Source organism: Salmo trutta, chromosome 12 (assembly GCF_901001165.1).
Source record: "Salmo trutta chromosome 12, fSalTru1.1, whole genome shotgun sequence".
In the NCBI taxonomy this organism is placed as follows: Eukaryota; Metazoa; Chordata; class Actinopteri; order Salmoniformes; family Salmonidae; genus Salmo; species Salmo trutta.
This window is the reverse complement of record NC_042968.1, coordinates 4,925,951-4,951,717: the sequence shown is the minus strand read 5'-3', so window position 1 is coordinate 4,951,717 and position 25,767 is coordinate 4,925,951. Positions and strand designations below refer to the sequence as shown.

The window sequence follows — 25,767 nt, the reverse complement described above, 5'->3', positions numbered from 1 at the left end:
TAAGTGTCAAAGGCTTTTATTGACAATTACATGAAGTTGATGCAAAGAGTCAATATTTGCAGTGTTGACCCTTCTTTTTCAAGACCTCTGCAATCCGCCCTGGCATGCTGTCAATTAAGTTCTGGGCCACATCCTGACTGATGGCAGCCCATTCTTGCATAATCAATGCTTGGAGTTTGTCAGAATTTGTGGTTTTTTGTTTGTCCACCCGCCTCTTAAGGATTGACCACAAGTTCTCAATGGGATTAAGGTCTGGGGAGTTTCCTGGCCATGGACCCAAAATATCGATGTTTTGTTCCCCGAGCCACTTAGTTATCACTTTTGCCTTATGGCAAGGTGCTCCATCATGCTGGAAAAGGCATTGTTTGTCACCAAACTGTTCCTGGATGGTTGGGAGAAGTTGCTTTCGGAGGATGTGTTGGTAGCATTCTTTATTCATGGCTGTGTTCTTAGGCAAAATTGTGAGTGAGCCCACTCCCTTGGCTGAGAAGCAACTCCACACATGAAGAGTCTCAGGATGCTTTACTGTTGGCATGACACAGGACTGATGGTAGCACTCACCTTGTCTTCTCCGGACAAGCTTTTTTCCGGATGCCCCAAACAATCGGAAAGGGTATTCATCAGAGAAAATGACTTTACCCCAGTCCTCAGCAGAATATCAGTCTGTCCCTGATATTTTTCCTGGAGAGAAGTGGCTTCTTTGCTGCCCTTCTTGACACCAGGCCATCCTCCAAAAGTCTTCGCCTCAGTGTGCGTGCAGATGCACTCACACCTACCTGCTGCCATTCCTGAGCAAGCTTTGTACTGGTGGTGCCCCGATCCCGCAGCTGAATCAACTTTGGGAGACGGTCCTGGCGCTTGCTGGACATTCTTGGGTGCCCTGAAGCCTTCTTCACAACAATTGAACCGCTCTCCTTGAAGTTCTTGATGATCCAATAAATGGTTGATTTAGGTGCAATCTTACTGGCATCAAAAAGGGCCTGTTAAGCCCTTTTTGTGCAAAGCGATGATGGCACGTGTTTCCTTGCAGATAACCGTGGTTGATAGAGGAAGAACAATGATTCCAAGCACCACCCTCCTTTTGAAGCTTCCAGTCTGTTACTCAATCAGCATGACAGAGTGATCTCCAGCCTTGTCCTCGTCAACACTCACACCTGTGTTAACGGGAGAATCACTAACATGATGTCAGCTGGTCCTTTTGTGGCAGGGCTGAAATGCAGTGGAAATGTTTTTGGGGGATTCAGTTCATTTGCATGGAAAAGAGGGACTTTGCAATTAATTGCAATTCATCTGATCACGCTTCATAACGTTCTGGAGTATATGCAAATTGCCATCATACAAACTGGGGCAGCAGACTTTGTGAAAATTAATATTCGTGTCATTCTCAAACTTTTGGCCACGACTGTATAGTGCTTATTTAGTGTGTTCCTTTATAGAGCATGACACTTGTAACACCAGGGTAGTGGGTTTGATTCCCGGGACCACCCATTTATGCACACATCTATGTGGCTTTGGATAAAAGTGTCTGCTAAATATTATTACTGTAGCATTGTGTGCTTTTGCTATTAGCTGTTTACTGCACTTTATACTCTATTTATTGGTATTTATCTAATGTTTACTGTTAACATTGTGTAATTGTATTTTTTTATTTTGTGTGTGTTTAAGGCAATAAATTAGTGACTTGAGTATGTCTCCTGTTATGTGATTATCCCTCTAACCGGGGACACTGGGGTTGATTGTCTCTATTCTAAACCGGCACCTCTCTGAGTCGATCACCAGTTGGTGGTGCTCTTTTTCATCAGGTATATAGCAAATTAGAACATGTTCTCGACTATCATTCAATAAAGGCGTTATTAAACTTAGCAAGACTTGTGAGAATTGAAAACAATTTAGTGCTAATCAACTTTCAGATATTCCAATGTGTGTGTGTGTCCAGTCTTATTTACTTTAGCTAACTCTCTGCTCAGGACTAGGAAATTAATAAGCTCCTGTGTTAATAGTCGACCCCAGGGAGGAATGTACTTTTGCAAGTCAATGTAGAAAAGGTCATATCTATTACACACCAGCCCTATAAACATGACAAAGAAGTCATACAGCAAAAACAAACTCTCTTTGCACCTGTCTCTTTTCATAGATCTCATTCCATGTTGACTGTACTATACTGACACTGTTTTACAAATCTTTCAGTGAGAGTATTTTAACTTTTGCATTGGTCTGGTAATGCCACTGTCAGGTAAAAGAACATGCTGAGAAAGATTAGCACAACAGCAAGCAAGGTACTTGGAGCCAAACGGACAGGCTTGGGTGAAATTTTCAAGGTTAGGGCCCTCAGCAAGGCTCACAAAACCATTTCAGACCAAAGCTACCCCCTTCACCTTGACTTTGAAGTTCTCCTCTCTGGGGGCAGGTATAGTGCACCTGCATGCAGAAGAAACTGGACTAGACAATAATTTGTGCCATGTGCTATATCCCTCCTTAATCAGGTTAATGTCCCTATCCACCCACTAACACCAGCAGGCTGCTCTTCTCATAGTGTATATAGTGTTTTCCTGCAACAGGGTGATCAAATTAAGATTCTGTACGCTGACAGACTGGGAAAGTTAAGGACAAAACAGAATGTGCCAATAAACAGCTCTAAAACATGAACTCAGCAACAACAACAAAAACGCCCTCTCACTGTCAACTGCATTCAGTTTCAGCAAACTTAACATGTGTAAATATTTGTATGAACATAAGATTCAACTGAGACATAAACTGAACAAGTTCCACAGAAATGTGACTAACAGAAATGGAATGTGTCCCTGAACAAAGGGGGGGTCAAAATCAAAAGTAACAGTCAGTATCTGGTGTGGCCACCAGCTGCATTAAGTACTACAGTGCATCTCCTCCTCATGGACTGCTCCAGATTTGCTGGTTCTTTCTGTGAGATGTCACCCCACTCGTCCACCAAGGTAAGTTGCCAGACATTTCTGAGGGGAATGACACTAGACCTCACCCTTCCGATCCAACAGGTCCCAGATGTGCTCAATGAGATTAAGATCTGGGCTCTTCGCTGACAATAGCAGAACACTGACATTACTGTCTTGCAGGAAATCACGCACAGAACGAGCAGTATGGCTGGTGGCATTGTCATGCTGGAGGGTCATGTCAGGATGAGCCTGCAGAAAGGGTACTACATGAGGGAGGAGGATGTCTTCCCTGTAATGCACAGCGTTGAGATTGCCTGCAATGACAACCATCTCAGTCCGATGATGCTGTGACACACCGCCCCAGACCATGACAGACCCTCCACCTCCAAATTGATCCCGCTCTAGAGTACAGGCCTCTTTTTGCCAGTCCTATCTTTTCCAGCGACGGTGGGTTTGTGCCCATAGGCGACGTTGTTGCATGTGATGTCTGGTGAGGACCTGCCTTACAACAGGCCTACAAGCCCTCAGTCCAGCCTCTCTCCACCTATTGTGGACATTCTGAGCACTGATGGAGGGATTGCGCATTCCTGGTGTAACTCGGGCAGTTGTTGTTGCCATCCTGTACCTGTCCAGCAGGTGTGATGTTCGGATGCCCGATCCTGTGCAGGTGTTGTTACACGTGGACTGCCACTGCAAGGACGATCAGCTGTCCGTCCTGTCTCCCTGTAGCGCTGTCTTAGGCATCTCACAGTACGGACATCGCAATTTATTGCCCTGGTCACATCTGCAGTCCTCATGCCTCAGGCAATTTCACGCAGATGAGCAGGGACCCTGGGCATCTTTCTTTTGGTGTTTTTCAGAGTCAGTAGAAAGGCCTCTTTAGTGTCCTAAGTTTTCATAACTGTGACCTTAATTGCCTACCGTCTGTAAGCTGTTAGTGTCTTAACGACCATTCCACAGGTTCATGTTCATTAATTGTTTATGGTTCATTGAACAAGCATGGGAAACAGTGATTAAACACTTTACAATGAAGATCTGTGAAGTTATTTAGATTTTTACGAATTATCTTTGAAAGACAGGGTCCTTAAAAAGGGACGTTTCTATTTTTGCTGAGTTTCCAAGCAAATCAAATCAAACTGTATTTGTCACATGCGTCCAATACAACAAGTGTAGACCTTACTTACAAGCCCATATGTTTTTTATCCGGCCGTGCAAATACTGCCCCCTATCCCCAACAGGTTAACAAACAGTGCAGTTCAAGAAGTGTTAAGAAAATATGTACCAAGTAAACTGAAGTAAAAAATAAGTAACACAATAACATAACAATAACGAGGGTATATCCAGGGGATACCAGTACCGAGTCAGTGTGCGGGGGTGCAGGTAATTTGTACATGTAGGGGTGAAGTGACTATGCATAGATAATAAATAGCGAGTAGCAGCAGTGTACAAAACAAATGGGGAGGTCAATGTAATAGTCCGGTGGCCATTTGATTAATTGTTCAGCAGTCTTATGGCTTAGGGGGTAGAAGCTGTTAAGGAACCTTTTGGTCCCAGACTTGGCGCGCCGGTACCGCTTGCCATGCGGTAGCAGAGAAAACAGTCTATGACTTGGGTGACTGGAGTCTGACAATTTTATGGGCTTTCCTCTGACACCGCCTATTATATAGGTCCTGGATGGCAGGATGCTTGGCCCCGGTGATGTACTGGGCCGTATGCACTACCCTCTGTAGCGCTTTATGGTCAGATGCCAAGCAGTTGCAATACCAGGCGTTGATGCAACCGGTCAGGATGCTCTCGATGGTGCAACTGTAGAACTTTTTGAGGATCTGGGGACCCATGCCAAATCTTTTCAGTCTCCTGAGGGGGAAAAGGTTTTGTCGTGACCTCTTCATGACTGTCTTGGTGTGTTTGGACCATGCTAGTTCATTGGTGATGTGGACACAAAGGGACTTGAAACTCTAGACCCGCTCCCCTACAGTTTCGTTGATGTTTAATGGGGGCCTGTTCGGCCAGCCTTTTCCTGTAGTCCACGATCAGCTCCTTTGTCTTGCTCACATTGAGGGAGAGGTTGTTGTCCTGGCACCACACTGCCAGTTCTCTGACCTCCTCCCTATAGGCTGTCTCATCGTTGTTGGTGATCAGGCCTACCACTGTTGTGTCGAAAGCAAACCTAATGTTTGGCCACGCAGTCGTGGGTGAACGGGGAGTACAGGAGGGGACTAAGTACACAGTAATTAATATTACCTGATTAAACTAATCATGTAAATGTAATTAACTAGAAAGTCGGGGCACCACGGAAGAATGTTTATAGAGCTGTTGTCTTCCGAATAAACTCTTAAAGATCTGGTAATCTTTTATATCATTAGCAGTCAATTATTAATCGTCACCTTATTCAGTCTCGTCTGAACATCGTAAAATAATCTTCACGAACCCTGGCTAACAAGTTGAATCAGCAATACAAAATTTGGTTTAATTATTTATTTACTAAATACCTAAATAATCTCACAGAATTACATATACACAGGATGGATCATACATTGATTACTAACGTCCCTAGCGGACGGAACCGATATGATGGCTGGTTACACAAAGAAAGGGGGTTGGGTTTGAATGAAAGAGCGGGAAGACTAAGGAACAAAAGCATTGAGTCTCTATTGGACCTCATGAAGCTATGCTATTGTAAATACAGAATCTTATGCATTCTAAATAACCGCCCATTTGGAAAAGGAAATGCAATAAATATTTACTCTGAGCTGCGCTTCGATAGATTGGTTGTAGATGGAAGGCTTTGTTGCCCAGCAGAGATCTATTGTCCTTTGAAGAACATGTCTGGTGGTAGAATGGGTACATTGTAGATCTGTCGTCGTGTGGTATAACGGATACGTTGTAGTACCCTCTCTTTCTGAAGAGGTTGTCCATCCTTTCCTAGCCACGCACATTTACAGCTGCTGCTGCTAACTCGACGTCTAGGATGTATCACTTCTTTAGTGAATAAGAGTTCAAAGTTCATACCAAGTTGCCATACTATAAGCTCATGCTATATTCTGGCTGGTATAGTCGAAATTCATCCTTCCAGCGTGTCGATCGTCACCTCCACGTTGAAATTTGCCCTTCTTAACGTAAGGAGAGCAGTCCTCACGTCACCAGGAACACAATGTTAATTTCGTTAGGTTGTTGTTGTTCAACCTTTCGCAACCAGAGCTCATGCTGAGGTTGGCTTAGTTCTGTAGTTGATATTAGCCCTTTTAACATATGGACAGCAGTCCTCACGTTGTCAGGAACATAAGTTGACTTTCGTCAAGCGGCTTTTGTAGTGGTGGAGAGAATGGCGTGTTTCATAGTTCACAAGCAATGTCTGTTCACTTGGGCGGGGCCACTGAGTGAGCAGAGTTTACTTTTATGAAAACAATTCTCTAATTTAGAAGCTAAAATTCCATTTAATCTTTTCACAAATAGTTTCATATTTAAACATTTAAATTGCACAACAATTCCATGTGAATCTGATAACTGGAATATGTAGACTTTCCAAGATACAGTTTATGTCATCCTATCATTAGTAATGTCTCAGACGACAAATGATCTGACATCATATTCTTTAAGTATCAATGGATATTTTCAACTGTTTGGATTACCGAAATATGGTTCCGTTCCCCACCCTTTTGATGTTACCAGACTCTCTATGTTAACAAAGGGCTTTCCAAGAGTCAAATCTGTAGAGTAGAGAGAGGAAAGGGGGAAAGGTATTTATGGGGGTCATAAACCTCACCAACAGGGCAATGTCATGACAGAGTGCTTTCAAATTAAAAGTCTTCATTCTCTGTTACTTCACATTTAGGTTGCTAATGTAATGGATTTGTTTGCCAGCGCAAGTCTAGATCGCACTAGCTGTATTATGCCTATGACAGTGACGTTTCAGCCCGTTAGGTGCATCTCTATAGCCTGGGCATATCTCTTGGTGACGTGGACATCCCCATGCATGCACCTTATCAAAATATGACTAATTCAATATTGCACCATCCCATTCTCTGTGCTCTGTCTGCAATCATAACCAGTTGTGTATATACCAGCAATAATGAAACATAGAATTATGTATGACCACTGGAGTCTTTGCCACTCAAAATATTTTTTTATGCAATATTTTGAAATTCATTTTATCACTCAAAATCTAGCTAAAGCATATTCTGTAGGAGGGGTTAATCTGAATTTAAAATAATTCGATTTATATGAATCGGGTCATGAACATATGGACTTTGAAATGAACAAGGGTTAAATGTAGGCTAAATCTGGCATAATCTTATTCCCACGCTTTACAATAACTCTGTTGCAGTGGTCTTAGGTAGTCTCTGTATAGGCTATTCCATCCATCACTACACTGTTGAAGTTGAAGAGCTAGTGAACTTCATGCAGCACCCCGCACCTTCTGTAAAGCACCCCTCAGAAGATGCCCTTCTAGAGACATGCAGCCATGAAAACCAAGGAGCTTTCCAAACAGGTCAGGGACAAAGTTATAGAGAAGTACAGATCAGGGTTGGGTTATAAAAAAATATCCAAAACTTTGAACATCCCACGGAGCACCATTAAATCCATTATTAAAAAATTGAAAGAATATGGCACCACAACAAACCTGCCAAGAGAGGGCCGCCCACCAAAGCTCACAGACCATGCAAGGAGGACATTAATCAGAGAGGCAACAAAGAGACCAAAAATAACCCTGAAGGAGCTGCAAAGCTCCACAGCGGAGATTGGAGTATCTGTCCATAGGACCACTTTAAGCCGTACACTCCACAGAGGTGGGCTTTACAGAAGAGTGTCCCGAAAAAAGCCATTGCTTAAAGTGTTCGCCAAGAGGCATGTGGGAGACTCCCCAAACATATGGAAGAAGGTACTCTGGTCAGATGAGACTAAATTTGAGCTTTTTGGCCATCAAGATGAACGCTATGTCAGGCACAAACCCAACACCTCACTTCACCCCAAGAACACCATTCCCACAGTGAAGCATGGTGGTGACAGCATCATGCTGTGGGGATGTTTTTAATCAGCAGGGACTGGGAAATTGGTCAGAATTAAAGGAATGATGGATGGTGCTATATACAGGGAAATTCTTGAGGGAAACCTGTTTCAGTCTTCCAGATATTTGAGACGGTGACGGAGGTTCACCTTCCAGTAGGACAATGATCATAGTCATAGCCCAGACCTCAATCCAATTGATCATCTGTGGTATGACTTAAAGATTGCTGTACACCAGCGGAATCCATCCAACTTGAAGGAGCAGGAGCAGTTTTGCCTTGAATAATGGGCATAAATCCCAGTGGCTAGATCTGCCAAGCTTATAGAGACATATCCCAAGACACTTGCAGCTGTAATTGCTGAAAAAGGTGACTCTTCAAAGTATTGACTTTGGGGGGGTGAATAGTTATGCACGCTCAAGATTTCAGTTTTTTTGTCTTATTTCTTGCTTGTTTCACAAAAAAATTGCGTCTTCAAAGTGGTAGGCATGTTGTGTAAATGAAATGATACAAACCTCCCAAAAATCTATTTTAATTCTAGGTTGTAAGGTAACAAAATAGGAAAAATGCCAAGGGGGTGAATACTTTCACAGCCTCTGTAGTTCGGGGACCGAGATGCGCCGCTGTCTAAGGTACTGCATTGCATCACTACAGACCCGGGTTCGATCCCGGGTTGTATTACAACTGGCTGAGATCGGGAGTCCAATAGGGCAGCGCACAATTGTACGCGTTAGGGGACGGTTTGGCCGGGGTAGGCCGTCATTTTAAATAAGAATTTGTTCTTAACTGACTTGCTTTGTTAAATAAAGGATAAATAAATATAAAAAAGATCTGTAACTGGGTAAAGGGAGATGTAAGAATTGAATAAATGTAATAGTTTAAAGATCTAATTTAACGGTTACGTTTCATGTTTTACCCATGGCTTTTCTTATAATCATAACAATTGACTTCTTACGATCCTAATGATACCTGATACGTATGCTCAATCTTTTGGCAGCTATCTGGCTCCATATGAATTCCACAAACCCTCGTCACTGCTCAACTCAATAGAGTTAATCATAAACATTCTTCACCATGGAGTTGAGTTTATACCCTACGCATGCAGCTTTTGCCTTCCGGGCTGAACTGCTAAATTCCATCCATGCTAAACATTGTGTATGTGGTATTGCAACATGCTGCATATGACTTCCAAACTTCCTAGAGCCTACCGGTTCCTGACCATTTTGAGGTTGCAATCCTTTTGGCAACATCGAAATGGAAGGTGACCAGATTTCCCATAGCCTCAAGTTTTAGTCTGCATTTTCAACCGAGAGAAACATGCACTGCAAAAGGTGCTCATAGTTAGGCTACTCATGCGTCCAGATCCTTTCTAGGTATTAGAAAGGACCCTTTGATTTGATGACCACCAACCTTTAAAAATACATTGTAACTTTAGAAATGACACAACGAGGAGAAACCAAGGGCAATGCAAACTCCAAATCACTGGGTTGATTTGCAACAATATAGTGTTCGTTTAGGGAACAAAGTTGCATTTAGGAGGACTCACACACTGAAATACTGTTGCTGAAGTGAAAATGTATCTTATATCAAAGTAAAATGCACTAGCTTGTCCGTTTTTCCTGTCGAAACGTTGCGCGTTCTAGCTGAACCTCCCCCTTGTAGCGTTTGGTACCGTCCAATGCTCTTTTTGGTCACTCCAGCGTCAGATCTGAGCACAGCACAACATGTTGAAGACCGTATGTGCCTGGTCACAGAACAAAACTTTAACTTTGGCTCGTCGTATCAGCGGGGACTAAAGACCAAAATACAGCCATGCTATGGATATAGTTATGAGTCCAGTCTTTGTTGATTTGAAGGTTCTTCTTTGATATTGCGATAATAACAAAATATTTGCAGCAAATAAGAGAGAAAAAGACAGACCGAGAAAGGGATCAAAGATGCAGGTCTCTGTGGTGCTGTGTAGCATGATAACTTTCTTCCTTCGCAGTCAAGGTAAGTTGCATTTTAACATGTCATCGCGTCAAACACGTCTTCGAATCTTAGACCCACTGTTTAATTTTCTTCTGCGGGAGGATGTTTCGAAGACCGAATGTTATGATATCCAAACAACTGTGTCGTTTTCTTTCAGCTTTCAATTCTAGTCCATTGCTATGAAATACGCATGAGTTTCATAACAACATAAGTTAATGTTTTGCATAGATTTAGACAGAATAATACTGGGAATAACTTGTTTTTATGTGACATGATGCAGCCCTATCAAAATGCAATCTGAATAATGGATCTCATTGCACAAAGACTGATAGGTCTGTCAATCAGGCATCACAGTAGCCTTTTATAGCCTAACAATGTGACACAACAAACATGCCTAAGGCAAAACATGCCTAAGGCAAATACATATGTTTTAGGCCACTAGTGAAATAGTGATATTTCCTGCTTGTTTTTGAATTACCAATAAATAGCCTATTGTAGGCTATTGCAGACTTTTTTTTCTGCATCACTCGCATTGTTTACAGTCTGTCCATGTTTTTGTTGGCGGTTTACACATTGCCACTATGCTATACTTGAGCATGGATGAAATCCTTGGCATGGATCTACTCATCCTCGGCACAGGTTTAATTTAATGCGAGTGTGCACGTCTACAACTCGCCTTCGCTTCCGGACAGCCGCTATTTAAAACTGCAGAAGCTTACACGTGCAATCAGCCGCATACCGATCATATGACTGGGGATGTCTGGATGAGGGACATGTTTATCATGTCTCATATTTAACCTTCTACAGAATATAATGTATTTGCATTTATTAGGATTCCCATTAGCTGCTGCCAAGGCGCAGCTACTCTTCCTGGGGTCCAAACAGGATTAAAACAATTAGGCCTACATCATAAAAAAAACAATTCATTATACAATACATGTATTACGTTATTACTCTATTAGTACAAATGTACAACATAATGTTTACAATACACCAATATTACTGTGTGTGTGTGTCACAGTCCACATTGTGCCATGAGGTGTTGTGTGTGTTTCCCATAGTCTGTTATGGTCTTGTGGGTTATGTATGGGTGTCTGAACTGTGTGTTAGGTGTTTAAACAGACAGTTCGGTGCTTTCAACACGTCAATACCTCTCACAAAGACAAGTAGTAATGCAGTCAATCTCTCCTCTACTTTGAGCCAGGAGAGATGTACATGCATGTCTTTGTGTACATTTAAGGGGCAGCCGTGCTGCTCTGTTCTGGGCCAACTGTTTGCCATTCTTTGTGGCACTTGACCATATGACTGGGCAGTAGTCCAGGTCTGATAAAATTAGGGCCTGTAGGACTTGTTTTGTTGATTGTGATGTCAAGAAATCAGAGCAGCGCTTTATCACGGACAGACCTCCCAATATGTTTTGACCATGTCAGTTTACAATGTAGGGTTACACCAAGCAGTTTAGACTCCTCAACTTGCTCAATTGCCACATTATCCAGTACAATATTTAGTTGAGGTTTAGGTAGGGCTGTCCCTGACTACAAAACATCTTTGTAGACTGAGAGTCGTCTTTTTCTTTCGACCAATCAATTGGTCAAAATTTTCAACGATGTATTTTTCCATATAGCCACACCCTATGTGTTTTAATAAATAAATGATATGTACTGAGATTGCCTGATGCTTTAATCATGCTGTTGGATTAAATAATTAAAACATACAAATTACACGAGGGAGCCAGAGATCAAGATGGCCTAACCAGAAGAAAAAAACCTGTTCCCGGCTGGCATTCGCAGATTCTGACGTTACTGTGCAGTAATAGACTGCACCAGGGGTTGGCAACCTTTTCCATTTGGAGTGCCAAATCATCTTACCATTTCAACCGATCTGCGTACAAGTTGTGATTTTCATATGCATATGCATGCAAAAGTTTAATTTATAATAGTCTTTGTATTTAAAAATCATTATCATGTGGTTAATCTAAATTCTATCTACATGAAAATGATACAAATCTATTGCCATTGCCAACTATGTAAAAATATCCTACATAAAGCCAACAAATATAAACATTGCAGCCTGCAGGTAGAAAATATCCTGATAAGAATACATATCCTATAAATCACATTGGCTATGCATGGCCTGTCTGCAACGAACTTGAAACATTGTATCAACTATCAACTGTGCCCGGCCCGACCGCGCTAGCAAACTTGCCATGTTGTATGAAATGTTCTGGGCCCTCAGAATTTCCCACTCCAGTGAGCTTGGGACAGACACAGCTGTAGGCTATTTTGCAAGGGATAAGAAGTTATCAGGTATTTTATGATGTTTTCATTGGATCAGGGCATTACATTTTTCCCTTTCATGCAGAGGGGTAATCGAAAGTGAGAGAGCTGAACATATTTTTCAAATACATTGAGGAACTATTGTCATTCTCAATGGATTCTAAAAACAGACTTCGTTTACTTGCTGTTTGGAGGTAAAGAAAAAATATTTTGAGAAGTTCCATAGCTCATTAGTCGGGGTGAAATACTGTCAGACATTCCCAAATGGGCACATTTATAGGCCTACATTTGCACGCCGGCCGGATAGCCTTCTGGAGAGAGACATTCTTTGTGCATCTTAGCCACACTCCCCTTCTTCTAGGACCATGGCATCCCCACGGCCTCCTCAATGGATTAGTCCACTGAGACAGGTGCAAATCAGACTGGTGTCAGCCCTAGGTTTAGTGAATGTTTTGTACCAAATACAATTATTTTACTTTTGGTCATGTAGTGTATATCCAAAACTAGGTGGACACCTGCTTGTCAAACATCTCATTCCAAAATTGTGGGCATGAATATGGAGTTGCTCCCCCTTTTGCTGCTACAACAGCCTTCACTCTTCTGGGAAGGCTTTCCACTAGATGTTGGAACATTGCTGTGGGGACTTGCTTTCATTCAGCTACAAGAATTAGTGAGGTTGGGCACTGATATTGAAAAACAGCCCCAGACCATTATTCCTCCTCCAATTAAATTTACAGTTGGCACTATACATTGGGGCAGGTAGCGTTCTCCTGGCATCCAACGAACCCAGATTTGGCTGTCAGACTGCCAGATGGAGAAGCGTGATTAATCAATCCAGAGAACGCGTTTCCACTGCTCCAGAGTCCAATGGTGGCGAGCTTTACACCACTCCAGCCCACGATTGGCATTGCGCACGGTGATCTTAAGCTTGTGTGCAGGTACTCGGCCAAGGAAACCCAATTCATGAAGCTTCAGACGAAAAGTTATTGTGCAGACGTTGTTTCCAGAGGCAGTTTGGAACTCGATAGTGAGTGTTGGAACCAAGGACAGACAATTTTTACATGCTACGCGCTTCAGCACTCGGCGGTGCCGTTCTGTGAGCTTGTGTGGCCTACCAATTCGCAGCTGAGATGTTGTTGCTCCTAGACGTTTCCTCTTCACAATAACATCTCTTACAGTTGACCGGGGCAGCTCTAGCAGGGCAGAAATTTGACAAACTGACCTGTTGGAAGGGTGGCATCCTATGACAGTGCCATGTTGAAAGTCACTGAGCTCTATGTAGATTGCATGGCTGTGTGCTCGATTTTATACACCTGTCAGCAATGGGTGTGGCTGAAATAGCCAAATCCACTAATTTCAAGGGGTGTCCACATACCTTTGTAAAAATAGAGAAAAGTAAGGGGCCACCACGGCTGCCTTGAAGTATGCCAGACACTACCTGGTTTATATTAGAGAGGAATCCATTAAAGAACACCCACTCTTCTGTTATAGGTAACTCTTGATCCATGACATTGTAGAGGATGGAAAGCCATAACACATGTTTTTCCAGCAGCAGACTATGATTGATAATGTCAAAAGCTGCACTGAAGTCTAATAAAACAGCTTCCACATTCTTCTCATTATCAATTTCTTTCAGGCAATCATCACTTATTTGTGTAAGTGTGAATGTGCTGAAAGTCAGTTGTTCATTTGTTTACTATGAAAAAGCATTGTATGTGGTCAAAGACAAAAACTCTTTTTTTTAAGTTTACTAAGGGTCGGTAGCAGGGTGGTTGGTCAGCTGTTTAATTCAGTAAAAGGTAACGGAATTACTTTTGCTTCCGGGCATTTCCATCGAGAAGGAACCTTGAGCACCAACATATGACATTTTGGGGACCATATCAAATTGGGTGTCAAATGAAAGCTATGAGTCTATTTTTGGGAAATGAAGGCATAGATACATTTTTCAACCATATTCCATCTTAAAAATTAAGTTTAATTAAAGGCTTTGTTTTCTAGATAAACAGATGGAAAAGTTGTCTTAAAGTCCTAAAGGTATCAGAAATACTGTAGTTAATTTACACAATGTCTCTGTTCACATTCACTTTTAAATCACCAAAAATGAAATTCACTAGCTCCTACCAATATATGTATAACTTTATGAGCTGGATTGCCTGTCTTTGCAATTCATTTATTTTCGTCTCTTCCATTAGCATATTTAACAAGCCGTCTCCATGGAAATTCGCTATTAATTGTGCTAATTTCGTTAGCATTCTGGTAGACTCTCAATTGTCTTTTTTGCATTTTTTTGGCGCACCCTTGTGTACTAAGCCGATAGTATCATAAATCCCAGTTTGACAGTATGATGATATGAAGATCTGCATACCGCCCAACCATAATTCCGTTACCAAATTAGTAACGAAATTACAAAAAATCATTAATATAATTACTACAACTGAATTTGCTACGCTGTGAAGTCATAATAGTCACAAACCACACTGCCTCTGTCCTCCCTTCCACTGGCATACTGTTATGGTCAACTCATAACTGTTTTCTTTCTGTCGTCTGGAGTGTTAAAAGTCAGTTTGGACAACCCATCCATCTATCTCAAGTTTTTTTATTTTTTTATTTACCTTTATTTAACTAGGTAAGTCAGTTAAGAACATATTCTTATTTTCAATGACGGCCTAGGAACAATGGGTTAACTGCCTTGTTCAGGGGTAGAACAATAGATTTTTACCTTGTCAGCTCGGGGATTCGATCTTGCAACCTTTCGGTTACTAGTCTAACTCTCTAACCACACTCTAACCACTGGAGCTCCAGCACTTATTGACACTAACCCATGAGCCCCCTCTCCATTTACTGTAACCAGAATCCTCTCCCACTGAGCACCGATCAACATCGATGTCCATGGATGTTGAAAAGTAGTTGATATTTGGTCAGTCCACCCTTTTTGACCATTTTAATTGAAAACAAAAATACCTTCTTAGCAAAGATCAATTTCTCAAGAAAGAATTTAGCCTAGGACTGTCTGGAACTGGTCTGAGTGAGGGGCCTAATTGGACGAGCCTAATGGGAGGGATATGGAACCTGAAAACTAGCTGTTATCATAGATGTATGTTTCACAAGTTAGTACAGTGAGTAGAGCACAGTAGATTATACTGTACAGTGAGTAGAGCAGAGTACAGTATGTTGTAATGTACTGAACTATTCTCTACTGCAGCGGTCCCCAACCTTTTTTGGGCCACGTACCGGTTTAATGTCAGACAATATTTTCACGGACCGGCCTTTAAGGTGTGGCGGATAAATACACAAATTAAAATGATACGACCGGCATAAAAACTGTGGTATTTTTAAAATATAATAATAAACGTGAATCCACTGTGTACTCGTATGTAACTTTATTAGCAGCGTCCTCGTAACATCGCACCAACAACATAACATGAGTAACATCCTCTCTGCCCCCTAACACTCTCTGGTCACTATGGTAACATTTAAACATGCCTTAAAAATAAGATACAACACAAAAACAAATATAAAGTGCATGAAAAATACCATTCACCATAACGCTAAATCAGTGGGAGCCCTGAGCTTGTTTCTCTGCAACGAGATGGTCCCATCTAGGGGTAATGGGAGACAATGACACCCGAAGTGTGTTGCTTATGTCCACTCTACTCCGTAATTTTGTTTTGGTTGCTGTCACTTCAGAAAATCCCACTTCACACAAATAGGATGTCGGAAATGGCAACAGGGTTTTCAGTGCTGTTGTGGCGATCTCAGGGTATTCTGCCGTGACTTTAATCCAGAACCCCGGCAGAGTTGTTGTCTCGAACATACTTTTAAGGCCGCTGTCATTTGCGATCTCCAGCAGTTGATCTTCTTGCATAGACATGCTGGATTCACCTGGTTTGTTGACAAATGGGTCGCGGATCCATTCCTTGGCAGTTCGTGGGTCTTTTGTGGTTGGGAAGTAGCGCTCAAACTCTTTTAAAAGCAAAGACAGGTGATCATGCACCAGCTGGGACAATGAAGGCTCGGGCTCAGTCTCTTCCAAAATCCCTGCGAATGTTTGTAACATGTCAAATATACCTCTGTTCATGCGCCGTCCCCACAAATCCAACGTATCACGTGACCGAGACAAGCGTCAAGAGTGAGTCATAGACGGATGTAACAGAGGGAATCCGGTCATTTTTCAAAATAAAACATTGTTCAGACTCGGATAATAAATAAAACGGAAATAATGTAAGTTATTTATTCTTTCTCTGCGGCCCAGTACCAAATGACTCACGGACCGGTACCGGTCCGCGGCCCGGGGGTTGGGGACCGCTGCTCTACTGTACTGAATTCTACTGTACCTTACTGTACTGTACCCTCCTTTGCTGTGCTGTATTGTACTGTGCTCTGCTGCGCATTGATGTCCAAACTTGTGAAACATGAAGAGACTGACATTCATATCCATAATTATGCATTTCTGTGTAGTACAGATCAGGGACGCATGATGTAATTCCATTACCGGGTGTAAATCGACTTCACTTACTGTAGTTCAATAACCAAAATAGATTCTTTCAAACTCAAGGTGCCATGTCATCGCTGACAACCCATTGTTTCTGCAGACATCTTTGAATCTTAATTCTGAGCAGCACTCATATTTGCCATCTCTTCAATCTAAGCCTACAGTAGTGTGTCCTCGTGACCCCAAGGGATGTACATTTGTTTTTGCCCTAGCACTACACAAATAATCAACTAATCATCAAGCTTTGATCATTTGAATAACAATGCTTTTCTTTCATAATTTGGTCAGCTATGCATAGATGTGAGAGTTTGTTGGCATGTCATGCCTAAATTTGCTAATCTTGTCAATGAAAAAGTCATTAAAGTAGTTACAGGGTTTTGTGATGATCAGCCTCAATGGTTGGAGCTTAGTTTGCTTTTTCCCCCAAATTTCATTTAAGGTGCTCCAAAGTTTTTACTATCATTCTTTATATAATTTATCTTTGTTTTAATAGTAAAACTTTTTTTTTGGTCCAGTGTAGTCACATGATTTCTCAATTTATAGTACGTATGCCAAATCGGCTATGCAGCCCCTATCAACCATACCCTTTTTTTATTCTTCATCTATCCACAGGGATTTAGCAGTTTTTACAATAATTTTGTTAATGGGTGCATGCTTATTAGTCAATGGAAGAAGTGTCAAGGGTGGCGTTTGGTCCTCTCATACACAACAGACCAGTAAATATTCTTTAAACCTTGAACATAGGAATCACTACAGAACCTTTTGTATGATATCTTATACACTATTTTTGGCCTAGCTTTTGGAACTTTGGTTTTCCAAGATATAGCTACAATATTATGATCACTACATCCGATGGGTGTGGATACTGCTTTAGAGCAGATTTTCTGCAGCATTAGTAAAGATGTGATCAATACATGTGGATGATATCATTCCTGTGCTGTTTGTAAGTACCCTAGTAGGTTGACAGGTAGCAGGCACTGGTTACAGTTCAAAGCTTTTTCTTGGGTGGGCAGCTTGTTGAAAGCCAGTCAATATTTAGGTCACCCAGAAAGTATACCTCTCTGTTGATATCACATGCATTATCAAGCATTTTACACCTATTATCCAGATACTGACTGTTAGCACTAGGTGGTCTATAGCAGCTTCCCACAAGAATGGGCTTTAGGTGAGGCAGGTGAACCTGTAGCCATATTACTTCAACAGCATTTGACATGAGATCATCTCTAAGCGTTACTAGAATATGACTGAATATATATCTATGACAGTCGCTGTGGCTAGAGAACAGCCAATGGAGAGTTGTTTTTAGAATACGGAGGAGGCGGCGTGGTTTATAATTACATTTACAACTGCATCACCAAGGCCTGCTGCCAGATTACTTAACACTTCTTGTCTCCATATAGAGGACATTAATTTAAAAAAATGGCACATATATACCTATATACAGTGGTTCTTCCTTTAAAAGTTATGAGCTTATGCTCCGACCGTTTGTGGTAGATGGTGGCATTCTGTAATTGCACCACACTATCACAAGGGGGAGTTAGAACGCGGTAGTCTAAACTGTGGCAATTAATGGAGGTGTTTTCAGTCTGAGAGTCTCTCCTCTGGCAATAGAGTCCTGCACTAGGCAACAACAACAAAAACTGTCGGTGGTCCTGGAGTTAAGAGAGAACTTGGGTAAATACAATGGCGGAATTACACTTGACATGTGGACTGACGATTTTCCCAAAAATAGGCATGGTGTGCTTTTGGTTTCTCTCCCTCTAAAAACAGAAATAAATCATTCTAAATAACCAACTGGCTTTATTTTAAAATTAGTAAGATTGTCTCACCCCATGTTCAAGAACGGCCCTTTTCCCTTTATTCAGATTACAATTGCTCACTTTCGGTTATTTGAGATGAAATCATCTCCAAAATATTGATATTTTTTTAAACAAACCATAGAAAGTTGGTTGTAATTTCAGTAAAAAAAATAAAAGTAAGGAACTTGTCTGTCGGCTCTGTATTAGAGACCAAAATTTGTTTAAGAAAATTGTGATGAATAAAAATATATACCAGCGTCTCTTGCGCGAGTCATTTTCCTTTCATAATGCATCCTTATTTACAAAGTGGTTTTATTATTAACCTTGCATTATAATTATATAAAAGCTTCTTATGTATTCTCACAGACCAGATTTGCCCTAATGAAAAATTCCCCTTAGATATTAATTTAGAATCCTCCAATCCTCTAAATTGTATTATTGGCAGAGAGTCACGTCATTGGCGGAGAGTCATGCGGCATTGGCAGAGTTGAAGAGGGCGAGGAACGAGATGGAGTCACAATCCATGCCAGGCAAACATGCAGATGTTTATTTCAACTACATTTTAGTTGCAACAAGTTCGATCGGGTTTAAATCAGGAAACCTGCATGTAGAGATTTTTTTTCTTCTAGATATAGTGTAGGCCTACCGTAGGCGACATGAGTCTCACTAGTGTTGAGTAATGTGCTGTTCAAAGTGTTGTAGGTTTTTTATTTAACCTTTATTTTACTGCATGAAGGTCTACTTACTCTGCTGGCATCTTGATCCAGTTCATGCCCTCATTTTCAATACAAACCATAACGAATTACTATGGGAATAAATGGAAGAGGCTAGTGGCAGGGGTTAAAAGTAAGGAACTTCTCTGTCAGTCCTGGAGGCCTTTTGAAAACATGTTTTCACAAGGGCTATTATTAGGACAGTAGACACGATGTGGTCCCAAAAACACCTCTCTGACATAGGGTCCAGCATATCTCTTGATGATGTCACTGAATGTCTCGCCAGCTCTGATCCATGCCTCTGTCTGCAGTACGCAAGTTCTTTGTTTGTCAGACAAATCATTGGGTTGAAACTACAGAACATACAAAACAAGAGAACACACATGGTTAATGTATTTAATGAAGCTGCCAGTTGAGGACTTGTGAGCCGTCTGTTTCTCAAACTAGACACTAATGTACTTGTCATCTTGCTCAGTTGTGCGCTGGGGCCTCCCACTCCTCTTTCTATTGTGGTTAGAGACAGTTTGTGCTCTAGCCAGGGAGTAGTACACAGCGTTGTACGAGATCTTCAGTTTCTTGGCAATTTCTTTCATGGAATAGCCATCGTTTCTCAGAACAAGAAAAGACTGACGAGGTTCAGAAGAAAGTTCTTTGTTTCTGGCCATTTTGAGCCTGTAATTTAACCCACAAATGGTGATGCTCCAGATACTCAACTAGTCTAAAGGCCAGTTGTATTACTTCTTTAATCAGGACAACAGTTTTAAGCTGTGCTAACATAATTGCAAAAGGGTTTTCTAATGATCAATTAGCCTTTTAAAATGATAAACTTGGATACAACGTGCCATTGAAACACAGGAGTGATGGTTGCTGATAATGGGCCTCTGTACGCCTATGTAGATATTCCATTAAAAGTCAGCCGTTTCCAGATACAATAGTCATTTACAACATTAACAATGTCTACACTGTATTTCTGATGAATTTGATGTTATTTTAAATGGGCAAAAATGTGCTTTTCTTTCAAAAACAAGGACATTTCTAAGTGACCTGAAACTTTGAAGTCAGAAGTTTACATACACCTTAGCCAAATGCATTTAAACTCAGTTTTTCATAATTCCTGACCTGTATTTCTTTCCTCACATTCCCAGTTGGTCAGAAGTTTACATACACTCAATTAGTATTTGGTAGCATTGCCTTTAAATTGTTTAACTTGGGTCAAATGTTTCAGGTAGCCTTCCACACGCTTCCCACAATAAGTTGGGGGAATTTTGCCCATTCCTCCTGACTGAGCTGGTGTAACTGAGTCAGGTTTGTAGGCCTCCTTGCTCACACATGCTTTTTCAGTTCTGCCCACACATTTTCTATGGGATTGAGGTCAGGGCTTTGTGATGGCCACTCCAATACCTTGACTTTGTTGTCCTTAAGCCATTTTGCCACAACTTTGGAAGTATGCTTGAGGTCATTGTTCATTAGAAAGACCCATTTGCGACCAAGCTTTAACTTCCTGACTGATGTCTTGACATGCTGCTTCAATATATCCACATGATTTTCAATTCCTCATAATGCCATCTATTTTGTGAAGTGCACCAGTCCCTCCTGCAGCAAACCACCCCCACAACATGATGCTGCCACCCCCGTGCTTCATGGTTGGGATGATGTTCTTCGGCTTGCAAGCCTCCCTTTTTATCCTCCAAACATAACGATGGTCATTATGGCCAAACAGTTCTATTTTTGTTTCATCAGACCAGAGGACATTTCTCCAAAAAGTGCGATATTTGTCCACATGTGCAGTTGCAAACCGTAGTCTGGCTTTTTTATGTCGGTTTTGGAGCAGTGGCTTCTTCCTTGCTGAGCGGCCTTTCAGGTTATGTCGATATAGGAGTCGTTTTAGTGTGGATATCGATACTTTTGTACCTGTTTCCTCCAGCATCTTCACAAGGTCCTTTGCTGCTGTTCTGGGATTGATTTTCACTTTTCGCACCAAAGTACGTTCATCTCTAGGAGACAGAACACGTCTCCTTCCTGAACAGTATGACGGCTGTGTGGTCCCATGGTGTTTATACTTGCGTACTATTGTTTGTACAGATGAACGTGTTACCATCAGGCATTTGGAAATTGCTCGCAAGGATGAACCAGACTTGTGGAGGTCTACAATTTCTTTTCTTGGCTGATTTCTTTTGGTTTTCCCATGATGTCAAGCAAAGAGGCACTGAGTTTGAAGGTTGGCCTTGAAATACATTCACTGGTACACCTCCAATTGACTCAAATGATGTCAATTAGCCTATCAGAAGCTTCTAAAGCATGACATAATTTTCTGGAACCGTAGTTTGCTAACAAGAAATGTGTGGAGTGGTTGAAAAATGAGTTTTAATGACTCCAACCTAAGTGTATGTAAACTTCCGACTTCAACTGTATATATATTTTTAAACTCAGCTGAAAAAGAAACGTCCTCTCACTGTAAACTGTGTTTATTTTCAGCAAGCTTACCATGTGTAAATGTTTGTATGAAAACAAGACTCAACAACTGAGACATAAACTGAACAAGGGGGGGGGGTCAAAATCTAAAGTAACAGTCAGTATCTGGTTTGGCCAACAGCTGCATTAAGTACTGTAGTGCATCTCCTCCTCATGGACTGACCAGATTTGCCAGTTCTTGCTGTGAGATGTTACCCCACTCTTCCACCAAGGCACCTGCAAGTTCTCGGACATTTCTGGGGGGAATGGCCCTAGCCCTCACCCTCTGATCCAACAGGTCCCAGGTGTGCTCAATGGGATTGAGATCCCGGCTCTTCGCTGGAAATGGCAGAACACTGACATTCCTGTCTTGCACGCACAGAACGAGCAGTATGGCTGGTGGCATTGTCATGCTGGAGGGTCATGTCAGGATGAGCCTGCAGGAAGGGTACCACATAAGGGAGGAGGATGTCTCCCCTGTAACGCACAGCATTGAGATTGCCTGCAATGACAACCATCTCAGTCCGATGATGCTGTGACACACCGCCCCAGACCATGACGGACCCTCCACCTCCAAATTGATCCCACTCCAGAGTACAGGCCTCTATGTAATGCTCATTTCTTCGACGATAAACGCAAATCCGACCATCACCCCCGGTGAGACAAAACCGCGACTCATCAGTGAAGAGCACTTTTTGCCAGTCCTGTGTTTCCAGCGACAGTGGGTTTGTGCCCATAGGCGACGTTTTTGCCTGTGATGTCTGGTGAGGACCTGCCTTACAACAGGCCTACAAGCCCTCAGTCCAGCCTCTCTCCACCTATTGCGGACAGTCTGAGCACTGATGGAGGGATTGTGTGTTCCTGGTGTAACTTGGGCAGTTGTTGTTGCCATCCTGTACCTGATGTTCGGATGTACCGATCCTGTGCAGGTGTTTGTTACACGTGGTCTGCCACTGCGAGGATGATCAGCTGTCCGTCCTGTCTCCCTGTAGCGCTGTCTTAGGCCTCTCACAGTACGGACATTGACATTTATTGCCCTGGCCACATCTGCAGTCCTCATGCCTCCTTGCAGCATGCCAAAGGCATTTTCACGCAGATGAGCAGGGACCCTAGGCATCTTTCTTTTGGCGTTTTTCAGAGTCAGTAGAAAGGCCTCTTTAGTGTCCATAACTGTGACCTTAATTGCCTACCTGTCTCTAAGCTGTTAGTGTCTTAACGACCGTTCCACAGGTTCATGTTCATTAATTGTTTGTGGTTTGTCGAACAAGCATGGGAAACAGTGTTTAAACCCTTTACAATGAAGATCTGTGAAGTTATTTACATTTTTATGAATTATCTTTGAAAGACAGGGTCCTGAAAAAGGGACGTTTCTTTTTTTGCTGAGTTTATATATCACCTCCTCCATTGACATTCCTGTCTCTTCTGTAGATGTTATAACCATATATTGCTACCACTGTATCATTAAATTAATTATCTAAGTGAATTTCACAGATGGCCGGTATATGAATGTAATCTGAACAAGTTATCAATTTCAGGAGCCTTGTTTCTCAGTCGACTTATGTTAATGTTGGCTATTTTTAGCCCTTTTCTTGGTTGCTTTTTTGTTTCTGGGTAACAATTAAGTGCCTTGCTGTGATTGTTAGCATTTTTAGGCTACACCCCCAACCCCTGTCAGACCACCAGGAAGATGTCATTTTTTTCTTATCCAAGTTTCCACTAACACCTTAGTTTACAACATGTCAGAACAGCCGCCATGCCGGCTGGAATGTGTGAGGACCTCACCAACACGCCGGGAACACCTTTTTAAAGAAACACTAGGCTATGGCAGGCGTCTCTCTGTCTCTTTGTTGCTCTCTCCCTGTCTCTCTCTTTCTCGTACACACAAACACACAAGCAGTTGCCTGCAGTGTATCGTTCTGCTGACATGAATCGATTAATCTGACAAAATGGCAAAAAATGTGCCTCTACAACTGTTGCTCATGTTGTGCTCTGATTTGCGACCTGGCAGTAATTGTGACAGAATTCTAAATGTCAGCGGTAGACTGACTCCCAAATGCCAACCAGATAAGATTCGATATCTCTCTGTAAACAAAGGCCCCTTGGACGAGCCTGCTCCTATTTATAGTGAAGTCTGCTGTTCTTTCAGAGTGAAGTTGTCAACGTCAACTGTGGTATCTTTGGGTAGGGAGGTCTCAGGTCATGCTTTGCTTGATTATTGACTCTATCATAAAATTATGAAATCTATGAGCCCCATATCTGTAACACATTTACAGACATTGTATCTGTTGTATCCGTGTGTGTATGATAAACAGGTCTATTGTTGTTGACATTTCCATGGCTATAAGTAGGCCTAGTGAGTGCACATTTTAAAAAAAATGTTTCTTAGCATTTTTCTATTAGTGTTATTTGTATTTTTTCTAACCAATTTTGTGATACCCAATTGGTAGTTACAGTCTTGTCCCATCGCTGCAACTCCCATACGGTCTCGGAGAGGCGAAGGTCGAGAGCCATGCGTCCAGCCAAGCACTGCTTCTTGACACACTGCTCACTTAACCCGGGAAGCCTGCCGCACCAATGTGTCGGAGGAAACACCGTACAGCTGGCGACCGAAGTTGGCTAGCAGGCGCCCGGCCCGCCTCAAGGAGTCGCTAGAGTGCGATGGGACAAGGAAATCCTGGCCAGCCAAACCCTCCCCATAACCCGACCGACGCTGGGCCAATTGTGCGCTGCCTCATGGGTCCCCTGGTCACGGGCAGCAGTGACATAGCCTGGGATCGAGCCTTGGTCTGTAGTGACGCCTCAACAACTGCTGCGTTACTCGGGAGGGTTTCTTTGCATTTCAGATTGCACTTCATTCCCCCCTGTAAATCACAGTGATGATGTGGTGATGATTGTGATGAATCACAAAGCTCCGTCATGCTAAGCCCTGTATTATGGATAACAAATTGAACTAAGTTCAGTTCTCTAACCAACATTGTCCTGGGTAGATGTCTTGGTAAATCTAATCAAATTGTATTGGTCACATACACATATTTAGCAGATGTTATAGCAGGTGTAGTGATCTGCTTGTGTTCCTAGCTCCAACAGTGCAGTAATATCGACAGTACAGAACAATACACACAAATCTAAAAAGTAAAAGAATGGAATTAAGTAATATAGAAATATTAAGATAAGCAAAGTCAGAATTGGGAGTATAAATACACCGTGCGGTCGGAAAGTATTCAGACCCCTTGACGTTTACCACATTTGTTAGGTTACAGCCTTATTTTAAAATTGATTAAATTGTTTCTTATCAATCTACACGCAATACCCCATAATGACAAAGCAAAAACAGGTTTCTAGAATTTTTTGCAAATGTATGACAAATAGAATGTCACGTCCTGGCCAGTATAAGGGTTAATTGGTATTGTAGTTTGGTCAGGACGTGGCAGAGGGTATTTGTTTTATGTGGTTAGGGGTGGTGTTTTTCTAAAAAGGGCATTTGATTTTAAGTATTCCGGGGTTTTTGGGCACTGTTCCTTGTTTACGTATTTCTATGTTGATCTAGTTAGTTGTATGTCTATGTTTGGTTAATTGGGGTGGACTTCCAATTGAAGGCAGCTGTGTGGTGTTGCCTTTGATTGGAAGTCCTATATTAGTTGGGTGTGTTTGTCTGTTTAATTGTGGGAGATTGTTTCGTGTTTAGCGTGTGTAAGCCTAACAGGACTGTCAGTATATCGTGAGTTCGTTTTTGTTATTTTGTATATTCATTTTGAGTTTATTAAATGTTCAAAATGAACTATATCAACTCTGCTGCAAATTGGTCATCTTTTTCCGACGATGATTTCGCTATATCGTCAAGCAACGAAGAAATCTCTGACAGAATCTCCCACCAACTAAGGACCAAGCAGCAGAGGAAAAGGGATTTCGAGTTGGACTGGCGGGAGAGATGGACCTGGGAGGAAGTTCTGGACGGGGCTGGACCTTGGCACCAGGCTGGGGAGTACCGTCGCCCACGGGAGGAAATTGAGGCAGCCAAGGCAGAGAGGCGGAGGTACGAGGCCTTGGACGCGCTGAGGGTGAAGCACGAGAGGCACCCCCAATAATTTTTTTGGGGGGGGCACACGGGTAGTTTGGCTAGGCCTAGGAAGAGCCGGAAGCCAGCTACCCG

General features: G+C 42.1%; 1 protein-coding gene across 1 annotated transcript in view; it reads left to right on the top strand.

Annotated features, from left to right (window-relative positions):
* Positions 1-9,628: 9,628 nt before the first annotated feature.
* LOC115202825 (low-density lipoprotein receptor-related protein 4-like) overlaps positions 9,629-25,767 on the top strand; it is a 233,810-nt gene continuing 217,671 nt past the window's right edge. Inside the window, 1 exon segment of the mRNA XM_029766876.1 lies at positions 9,629-9,907. Coding sequence (XP_029622736.1) covers positions 9,853-9,907 — 55 coding nt within the window. The 5' untranslated portion in view covers positions 9,629-9,852.